The 10,852-nt window shown below is 41.5% G+C and overlaps 2 protein-coding genes across 2 annotated transcripts; both read right to left on the bottom strand.

The window, feature by feature from the left end:
- Nucleotides 1-479: 479 nt before the first annotated feature.
- Nucleotides 480-3,462, bottom strand: LOC139331361 (platelet-derived growth factor receptor-like protein). Its single transcript, XM_070962802.1, has 7 exons — nucleotides 3,300-3,462; nucleotides 2,898-3,064; nucleotides 2,645-2,787; nucleotides 2,376-2,527; nucleotides 1,952-2,245; nucleotides 1,443-1,582; nucleotides 480-1,047 (listed from the first exon to the last, which is right to left on the bottom strand). Exons 1-7 carry the CDS (start codon nucleotides 3,379-3,381, stop codon nucleotides 841-843), a joined length of 1,185 nt encoding a protein of 394 aa, XP_070818903.1. The 5' UTR covers nucleotides 3,382-3,462; the 3' UTR covers nucleotides 480-840.
- Nucleotides 3,463-4,442: 980 nt separating this feature from the next.
- On the bottom strand, nucleotides 4,443-10,522 carry LOC139330923 (cationic amino acid transporter 2-like). Its single transcript, XM_070962153.1, has 11 exons — nucleotides 10,017-10,522; nucleotides 9,345-9,500; nucleotides 9,075-9,240; nucleotides 8,785-8,921; nucleotides 7,661-7,883; nucleotides 6,186-6,322; nucleotides 5,989-6,091; nucleotides 5,769-5,902; nucleotides 5,504-5,670; nucleotides 5,283-5,391; nucleotides 4,443-5,199 (listed from the first exon to the last, which is right to left on the bottom strand). Exons 1-11 carry the CDS (start codon nucleotides 10,384-10,386, stop codon nucleotides 5,069-5,071), a joined length of 1,833 nt encoding a protein of 610 aa, XP_070818254.1. The 5' UTR covers nucleotides 10,387-10,522; the 3' UTR covers nucleotides 4,443-5,068.
- Between the last annotated feature and the right edge of the window lie 330 nt (nucleotides 10,523-10,852).

Genomic DNA, 10,852 nt, shown 5'->3' with positions numbered 1-10,852 from the left:
CTTTTCGGGGTTGTGGGGGCTGGAGCCTATCCCAGCTGTCAACGGACGAGATCGCCAGTCGATTGCAGGGCAACATATACAGACATACAACCATTCACGCTCACACTCACACCTAAGGACAATTTAGAGTCACTAATTAACCTAATGAGCATGTTTTTGGTCTGTGGGAGGAAGCCAGAGTGCCCTGACAGAACCCACGCATGCACGGGAAGACCATGCAAACTCCAATGCCACAGGCCCTGCCTGACCCGGTGATCTTCTTGCTGTGAGGCAGGCGCACTACCTGCTGCGTCACCGTGCTGCTCTATATCACAATATTGAGGAATTAAATGTAAAACACGATGATACTGCAAATATTGATGTCACCAATATCTCACTTAAAGATGATTAAACTCTCTGCCTAGTAATAATAATAATAATAATAATAATAATAAGAAGAAGAAGAAGAAGAAGAAGAAGAAGAAGAAGAAGAATTATATCATGACAGCTTATTTTATTTTTATTTTATCTTTGGTGGGACATACACAATAAGACATAAGTAGAAAAAGACAAAGCAACAAAGCGTGTATATAAAACTTTCAATAGACAAGCTTGATGAAGAACAATTTACATACACAAACATTCATCTACAAGGACATAAAATGACAAAACCTCTGTTGTCATTGTAACAGTGTGTGTAGAACTTAGTATTGCTGCTAGAATACTATTTAATACTGTGACAGAGCAGCTGATCTCCACCCTCTCTCTCTCTCTCTCTCTCTCTCTCTCTCTCTCTCTCTCTCTCTCTCTCTCTCTCTCTCTCTCTCTCAGGTCTTAGTGATATCATCCAGTGTTGATGGTTCATGGTTTCTTTGCTCTGGCTTTGGGGACCACTTTAACAGTGGTGGACACTGAAGTGGCTCCTTGCAGGTTCTGGGCAGTGCAGGTGTATGTTCCCTGGTCCACGTCCCTCACCTCGTCCACCAAGAGGACAGACCGAGACTGCTGCCGAGCTGTTCCTCCAGCCACTGGACTGATGCTCTCTTGTGTGTACAGAGGCCTCCCAATCTGCAAGCAGGCAGTGAGTTTGAAGGTTTATTGTACTGTACATCATGAGAAGTTGCCTCTTTACAATAAGCCATTATGTCAGCAGCTTAGATGTTAATGAGTCATTGATAATCGTCCTGGATGCTCTTCAGTCCATAGGTTGGAGGCCTTGTAATTAATACCTAACTAGCAAGAAAGGCAAGAAAAGCTGTAATGACAGAGGATGTACAATAATAACATGGAAACTTCTCCTAATTTGTCTCGACCAACCTGAAGTTCACACATTTTTTATGCATCAAAATGGCTCATTACTGGTCTATATTAACACATGCTTTATTAACATTAACAACAAGTGGTGTAGTCTAAAGAATTCAAGCAAAAAGTTGTATTTAGCTCCCTCTTCCTGACTGTCCTACCTGCTGTCCTGGGTACTCCCAGGTGAACTCTACAGCCACGTTCTGTTCTCCCACCACAGAGCAGTCGACGCGCAGATTCTCTCCCACAGCCACCGAGCTTGACGAGGCCTTGATCACCGGAGCAGGAGGAGCCATGGGGTCTAATGGCAAATGTGGAATAAAAGTGAGTCGTGTCAGTGTAAATCACACCAAACAATATTTTAGCAGTGACTTGCATTAGCCAGCATAAGGACAAACTGTCTATAACTGGAAATGTTCTACATGGAGTTTGCATGTTGTGTTTGTTTTGTCTGGTTTTCTTCAGTAATCTTAAAAATGCATGTGTTGTAGATCTGTCCACTTCTGTACATCCTACTTTCCACCTCTGCAGAGACTCTAACTTATTTGAATCTGATCCTCTGTATACACACATTTGTCAGCCCTGTACTGGTTTGTCTGCTTGTACATGGTATTTTCTGCAATTTGTAACAAATTAATTCATAATTAATGGAAGTTAGTGCAGCACTCACAGTTCACATAGATGAGCATGTACTTGGTGGAGCTCTGCCTCAAGTTGCCCAGACTGGCTACACAGTACAAAGCTCCAGCATGATAAGGCCGGGGTCGATGTATGGTGAAGCCCTTCTTGACATTAAAGGAAATCTCCGTCCCATCCACTGCCACCTCCACCGGTGGAAACTCGCGGTGCAGAGTCACTTTCGCCTCTGGTGACGTGACCTGGCAGGGGAGGACCGTCGGCCAATTGGTTCTTAGCTGAATCACCTCGTAGTAGTCAGACGTCGGTACAAATAGTTCCTGTGGGTCTGATTGATATAGTGAGAAAATATGGCGGATATGGATAAGATAATTTGTGAGTATAGACAGGCTTCCTGTTCAGCAGAGGTAGTTCTGAGAAGTGCTTGTGTAAGCATCAATAAAGTTTAGTCATTATACCAGGAAAGAAGACAAAGACTTTGACAGCTTTGTCATACTCCTTCCTGCAGTCTGTGTCCTCACAGTACATAGGATAGCAGGTGTACTCCCCTGTGTCTGCACCGGTAGTGTTGACTAATGTCAGAACACCATATCGCTCATGTTGGACGATGCTGCAGAGCAAAAACAGTAAAAGGTCAAAGAACAAACAGACTGATAACAGATCTTATCCCTATCATCAGAGGAATAAATTCTACATCATACCCACTAAAGGGTTATCGATAATTTACCTGAGCCTTCCATCATCATCCTCCTCCAGGTAAGAGGGGACGCTCCACTGCACAGGTTTTCCCCTGCACCTCAGCTCCAGACTATCTCCTGTCTGCACACTTATGGTCTCCCCCACTTTCTTGAAAGTCCTTCTGTTTAGCACCTTTATATGCCAAATACAGGGTCATGCAGTTATAAACAAAATACATCAGTCATTTCACTGTTTGATGTTCAATTAACATATCAATAGTTAATGTGTACTAGGTGAAATACCTGTGAGAGGAAGGCTTGTGTTGGGGCTGCAGGTGTGGCTTTGATCTTGGTTTTGCCTGGCACAGCTCTGGGCCCTTTATTTGTTGATTTCCCAAGTTTGGATTTGCTTGGCTTGGCCTTCCTCCCTGGAGTGGTTCTCTGTTCTTGGGCGTCTTTTTGACAATAAGCTGCACAGTGTGAGAACACATAGTGCATCAGTGTTGAATGTTTAAAGATATGAATTGAGCAATAAGTAATTCCCATCTTAATGAAAAAGAATACAGTAAGATTGCTGTGTGTGGTAATGGTATCATTTTTATCAGACGCCAACTTCCAGAGTAGGCCGAAGAGAATCTGCACTCCTCTGTAATTCCAGAAACACATGTTCAAAGAACTGCTCAGCAAGTGAATAAAGTCACTTACCTAACTCGAAGATTAAGACACAAATAAGGAGCGCGCTCAGCAGCAGTCTCCGCTTTGACCCAAACAAATTCACCAAAAGCATGATTAATCAGTGGGGCATCAAAGTGTCCTGTAGATTGTTAATTCATGCAGTTCAACACAGAGACCATACTGCAGAAACTGAGAGGAGGGAAGGGGAGAGAGAAGAGGAGGGCAGGGCTTGCAAAGTGAGTGGTCAGCTGTTTACCAGAATCACACAAATTCCTCCTCCTGAGAGTGGCATTAGTACCTCAAATTCCTCCTCACTGGCTCAATGGAGGCTTTCAAGCCTGTCCTGACCAATGAGGGGCCAGAGACAGAGGCCCCTCCATGCGTCTGTTTGCTTAGCTGCTGGACTGGAAGTGTGCTAGCAGCATGAGTCTGGCCCTCCAAAACACACCACACAGCCCAGATGAAGACTGTGGCAAAGTCGTTAAAAGCATTTGGTGCCCAATAAACCTTGTGTCCAACATATGCTGACTGGTCAAACAAATCAACAGGCTTGACCAGCCTTCAACTAACACACGCACAAAATCATACATGAAAAATAATGATCAGCTAATCTTGTAAGAGTAAGATCTATTTATCTGTTGTTAAAGGAAAGCAGCTTTTAAATTTTTTGGTGTTTCGTCTAATGCATCAAATGGATCCCAAAATTTTATACACAATATTCTGTTGTACAGACTGGAAACCCCTCTGAGAAGAACTTGAGAATTTCGACTATATAAATAAACCTAATTGGACTTAACAGTATCTCTGTAATCATTGGTATAAATTGGTGAAATTACATATTTCTACACAGGAAAAGAAATGAGAGTTCGTCATGTTTGATCATATCCATAGCGTGCTGTTCACAGTGAGAACAATGTAAAGCTTTCCTTTTGAGTGACTGGTTAAACCGTGATTTTGAGCCTGACACAGGTAAGCTGCAGTGAAAGGTCCTTCTGTTCTCATGAACCCCGGGTAGTGAGCCAGTCTCTGGCTCTTTATCCAAGATTAAGAGTGGAACTGGACTATTTTAGTTTCTCAACAGAAAACAAACTCCAGATTGTAGAAAACTGGATTCTTTCTTTTTTAATTAAGGAATACAGTTACAATACATCATTAGAAAACATGTACATAAAGTTTCCGTATTTACTCTTTGGAAAAACAGACAATGAAGAAAGTGAATATTAAAACATGTTTAGAGCAAAAAATAGGACATTTCACAAGATTTTCTGTATTTACAGTACATTGTATATATTTTGTACAGGCCAGCTCTATGTCTCGATGTGTAAATTCTCCTGTTATTCACAGTCATAATTAGAATTGTGTAAAATTTGAATAAATTTCTACATTTCACAGGGGACGTGTAAAATAAAGAAAGTGTAGTAAAGTGGTGATTATCAACAGAAAACAGTTTGAGCCCTTTTTCTTTTTAAGGTGTTAACTACTGTGATAGTAGATTTAAAGGCTCCAGGACATAGAGCATACACAGGTCCAAAAATATGTCAGGCATTATTTCACTGTTGGCAATGACAATATTTAGACACATTACAAACACCATCAACATGTAGTAAAGTGTACAGTAAATGTGGAATAAACGTTAATGTGATGGCTCATTTGTCCATTTGTCTGCATTTCCACACTGTCCACCTGTCAGGTATTGAACACTGCAGAATCAGCACAGGTGCATGTAAAACAGAAGTTACACACTTAAAGCTCTGACACACTATAACATCCCAATCTATTTCTCTCCACTCAAGCCAAGCTCAGAATTTTTCTTCTTTCATGCTGCTCATGTCTGTTTTGCCACTGACAGTTTCAATCCTTGTGTGGCTGGCCATGGAGCGCTTCCTCTGAACACTGTTCCACATGCCGTAGGCGAAATAGATGAGTAACCCTGGAAGAGAAGATGGCAATCATTACAGTTCAGCAGCTAACTTTAGCTAACTCTAAATCTCTAAAGCAGAAATATGGTCTTACCCACGAGCATCCAAACAGCATATCGTAACCATGTGTCTCCGCCTAACTGGACCATCAGGTAGATGTTGACGACTGTGCTAAGTAAAGGCAATGCTGGGACTAAGGGCACCTGTGTATGGAGAAAATAGGGGATGTGAGAGGATTTTCAAGTTGATGCTTATTACATCTCATGCACAAAATATTGGTGTATTTCCTCTGATACACAGCTGAAATTCTCTCACCATGAAAGATGCCTTGGTGCTATTTTGTGGGTACCTCCAGATGAGGAAGGTGTTGAGCAACAGGATGAAGGCGAGGATGCAAACAATTGCTAGGCTCCATGCTTCCATATGGGTAAGAGCGTCCATGGCCTGGTGCACAGTTACACACAGTGCAATCGCAACTGCAACTGCAGAAGAAAAAAAAGATGAGTGAGAGAGAGCAGAGATCAAAGAAAAGGTACTGGAGTGCATGAGAAACGGTAAAAGAGCATTTTGTCTTGCGTACCAGTGATTACAATCAAGATTGTGACTGTTCTGGATGTGGATGAATTAGGAGATGATGGAGGCTTCAGAAAGCTAAATCTGCCATTTGATTCACTGATCTTTTGGCTTTTGTCTTCAGATAGACCCTCCTGGTACCTTGATTGAAAAATAAATAAATGTGTAACATGAATTGAGTTTTAATCAGCATTCTGGGAAAAGCATTGTGGTAGCAATAAACATACCTCAATATTAAGATGCATAGCGCCACCAGTGTGTAAGCAAACAGAGTGCCAATGGACATCATATCCACCAACGCTTCCAGGTCAAACACCACAGCCATGATGGCTGAAGATGACAAACAGTCAACACAGAGTTACTTGAAGTCCACAGACCTCACCACATGTACATTGAAGCTGATGAACAGCTGGAACATCTGTACCTGCCACAATTCCAGATGATACGGTAGCTATAGCAGGACTGCCCTTGGAGGTGACTTTGGTCAGGGGTTTGAAAAGCAGTCCGTCTCTTGCCATGGCAAACAGCACCCGGGGCATGGGGAACATCGAACCTAACAGACTGGAGAGACCAGTGAAAGCAGGGTCAATCAACGACCACCTAAATGCTTGGAGCACCTGGCCTGGAAGGCTGCCTTGTCAGTCCTTCCCCAAAAATTCTTTTCTGGTTTTCTGTCTCAAACTGATATGATTATTTCATTTAGGAAGGAAAAAATATGTGTTGCTTTTTTTTTTTTTTTTAATCATTTATGTCCTGTCTTGTTTCATTTGATTTAGACTCCTCCTTTCCTGTCTGTCTTTATTTAATGTTTCTGAGACCACATGTGTTCAGATGTGGCTGTGTTTTGATTATCTGCCTCTAACATCATATTTCTTTCTTTCCAAGGTCATCTATGTCTATCTGTGTCTAAGTGGTATTAAAAATAGCTATGGCTTGTCTTAGTAAGAAGAGTTTGCTATTAATTAATGAAGCATTAAATTAGTGAGAAATCAGTAAACTATATCCTCACAAGTTAAGGAAATGTACAAAGTTCTTATGGGATGAGAGGAAAATGCATTTTCTTACAAATAAACAGCACTGATTTTATATTTGTTTCATAAAGCTGAATCAGTGGCAGTTTTTTTTCCTGATTCTTTCATGCTAGTGAAAATCATTTGCACAAACTCACTGAGCTGGTAAGCATCAAAGATTTAACACAGGCTTCTGGCTGACAGAAGCCTCTGCCATTCAAAGATAATGAATCTGTGGATAACACAACTTTAACATTAAGTCGAGGAGTATGCATCCATGTTAACAGCGCTGTTACTTAATGCCAACAGCAGCATGGTAACATGCTGGCAGTGTTAACATGCTGATGTTAAGCAGGTACAGGGCAATGTTTATCATGCACACAGTCTTGGTTAAGCTAGCATTGGCTAACTAGCACTAAACAAAGTGCAGTAAAGGCTGATGCGAATGCCATTATTGTATTTAGACATAAATCACAAAGTACTGGACAAGTTGACATTTTGACTTATGTTACCACTAAATATAAAGTCAGGGGATCACCGAAGTGATTGCAGTTCATTCTGAGATGGACATGAATGCATGAATCAGATTTCATATCAACGTAACCACTAGCTGTGGAGAGATTTCACTCAAAAACAAAAATCTGTGGTGGTACAACAGGAAAAGTCACAGGATCACCAAAGTCATTAGGATTCATCCTCTGGGAACCATGAATGCCTGTACCAATTTTTATGGCGATCCATCCCATTGTTATTGAGATATTTCAACCTGTACGAAAGTGGTGGAGTGACTAAACTGACTGCAATCTTTAACGTTAACATTTTTAAACCATGAATTATTTTCTCCAGTGGCAGTCACAACAGGGTGAGTGTACTACCAGCAGTTTCATACCTGGTGGACAGGGCACACAACGATCCCACAGCCACTACATATTTGGCAGGACCCCAGCCAATGTGATCAAAGGCCACCGGCAGGGGGCTTTTTTCATTGAGCATGTAGTAGGGCATCATCAGGGTGAGAGCAGCAGACACAGCAAAGTAGGCCAGGAAACAGATAAGTAGTGAGGCTACAATGCCCACAGGGATAGACCTCTGCGGGTTCTTCACCTCCTCACCTAAGAAAAGAGAAACAAAGAAAGTTATGAATTCACTCAGATTTCTTACGTCACTTATTTAGCTTTATTACTTAATACAGGAGGAGGGACATCATTATGAAGTAGAGTAATAAATTAATATGTAATACAATACATAAATGAAACAAACTGCGATCACTTGCTAATCATTTTTGATATATGCTCAGTTAAAAACTGTACAAAGACAATATATTTCATGTTTTACCTCATCAACTTCATTGATTTATGATGTTTATTCTAAATTTACTGCCAGCAACATGTTTCAAACAAGTTGGGACTGGAGCAACTAAAAACAGGGAAAGTGGTGGGATGCTCCAAAAACACCCGTTTGGATCATTCCACGGGTTCATTGGTAACAGGTGATAGTATCGTGATTGTGTATGAAAGGGGCATCCTGGAAAGGCTCAGTCATTCACAAGCAAGGATGGAGCGAGGTTCACCACTTTGTGAACACATGAATGTATGAAGGATATTACTGCATGGGCTCAGGAACACTTCATAAAACCATTGTCTGTAAACACAGTTTGTTTGCAAATGATTGCATTCTGTTTTTATTTACATTTTACACAGTGTCCCCAATCTTTAAGAAACAGGATTGGAAGTGTTAAATATCAGAGGGTTATTGCACCATCTTGACAGTGAAGCTTGAGAGGTCATTACTGACCCTGGAAATAGTTTGACAAACCCAAGTAAAGTCCACCTATTGGATATTTTACAGAGCTTTCAGCCACATCTCACACTCTTCATCAGATGGAGTTAACTCAGTTGTCAAGGAGGTGGTTTGGATGAAGTAGATTTTGTCTCCTCTACTGGCAAAAATCTAACCGAAACTAACTATATATAATCACATGGATATTGATAAAGGGAGAAGCTGTTTTCTTACCTGTTGTAGCAATGCAGTCAAATCCAACAAAAGCGTAGAAACATGTTGCAGCTCCAGCTATCGTTCCACTGAAGCCATAGGGGAAAAATCCACCCACTCCAAACTTACTAGTCACGTTTTCAGTAGAGGTCAAGTTACTGCATTGGGAGAAGAACATCATTCATGGTTATTTACAGTGAGATAACCAGGAGAGCACTCTTACTGTATTTATGTATGACGGGATCCTGCACACACACACACACACACACACACACAAACACAGTCAAGATTGTATTGCTCTTTGACATTACTCGAGTTCTACTGTGGCGTTGATCAATTCCTCTTTACTGATCTGCCAGTTGGAGATGTCACCCATGATGAATCCAGAGATGGACACAAACAGCAACACCAGGATGTTGATTGCTGTGAAGATCTTGTTGACTGTTGTTGACTCTTCCACTCCAAATGCCAGCACACCTTCATGGAAAACATGGTAAATGTTTATGTTTTTGTACAGTATGTGTGTGTCACCACGATAATGACACCAGTGTCTAAGGCATATTGAATTGAATTCATTTTACCTGAAAGCAGCAAGATGATAGCAGCGGCAAAGAGATCTGGGTAAGGTGCCAGGCCAGGGAGATTCATGGGTGCATTTTTTAGTAAATATCCTGATATGTGGCCACCTATGAGGTCATCAAATGTCCCACTCCATGCCAGTGAAACACTGGATGTCCCTGAACAGAGAAGTGCAATAAACTAATCAGTCACTGTAGTCATAAACAGAAAATAACTAGTCTTTCCGACTTCTGGTTTATGGGGTCATCAACATGAAGTGGTGTAAAAAAAGACATAGACATGTTGTTAACTTCCCAAACTTCCAAACTTTCATTGTTAAATGAGCCAAGAATTTGACCATAAGTTGAACATTCAACTACAGCAGTTAAAAGGTCACGGAGCGTTGATGGTTGATCATTTATGGATTTCAGTGTCCTCAGTGAGCCAAACATGTTACGTAAGTGGAAAATATGATAATGATATGTTTCTCATAGAAGACATCACAAGTTTGAGCCAGAGATTGATATTAGGACAGATATTAAATTGAAATAACTGATCCTTTGCATATACAGGTAAAATTTAAAACTTTCACTTTTTTCCAGCAAAATGAGCATTATCAGATGAGTTGCTCTCAAAAAGCTATGTCATTCAATAAGAGAGATAATAATCATTGTCATCCTGTCTATTGCACTTGCCTATGATATAGGAGAGTAACAGATTCCACCCAGTGATGAAAGCCAGCAGCTCTCCAACAGTCACATAGCTGTAAAGGTACGCTGAGCCTGTTTTGGGAACACGGGACCCAAACTCTGCATAGCACAGCCCAGCAAATATGGATGCCAGGGCAGCGATGAAGAATGAGATGATAATGCTGGGTCCTGCATCGTCTCTCGCCACCTCTCCAGACAGAACGTAGACCCCAGCCCCCAAAGTGCTACCCACACCGAGGGCAACCAGGTCCAGAGTGGTCAGGCATCGGTTAAACGTGGACTGCTCCCCCTCTGGCTCCAGGGGCTTCCTCCGAGACAGGCTCGCCAGAAAGGACTTCACCCCACCGTACGGCATGCTTCTGAAAGGGTTTGATCTGGATGGAAAGATGTGGGAAGGTGGGACAGGTAGGAGCGCAGTGTGATATTAATGAAAAACAGGGAGTAAGAGGAGGAAGGAGTTAGGCGACGGGTGAGGAGTGGGGAAGAATGGGTGGATCAGTGAACCTGTGAATAATTGTCAGGTCAAGCCTACAGTAGAACATAGCCCTCAGTCTTCAATGATGCATTTTTTAATCTCTTTTTAGCGCACCAGTAACTTTACGTTGGCAAAAGGGAACTATTTGGTATGAAAAACACTAAAGGAAGAAATCAAAGAAGACCTGTACATCATAGTTTAGCGTTAATAGTACCAACGTAACTGAAATGACATGTTCTGCTAACATTCCTCTGAATTTATATTAAAGATAAAAGAAGACACTCACCTCTTCTGTGCAATCTCCTGTCTCACACGTGTGCTGAGAAGAGACAATTAGCAATCTGTC

Source organism: Chaetodon trifascialis, chromosome 5 (assembly GCF_039877785.1).
Source record: "Chaetodon trifascialis isolate fChaTrf1 chromosome 5, fChaTrf1.hap1, whole genome shotgun sequence".
NCBI lineage: Eukaryota > Metazoa > Chordata > Actinopteri > Chaetodontiformes > Chaetodontidae > Chaetodon > Chaetodon trifascialis.
The sequence above is the reverse complement of the archived record's forward strand: the minus strand, read 5'-3'. Positions and strand labels throughout refer to the sequence as shown.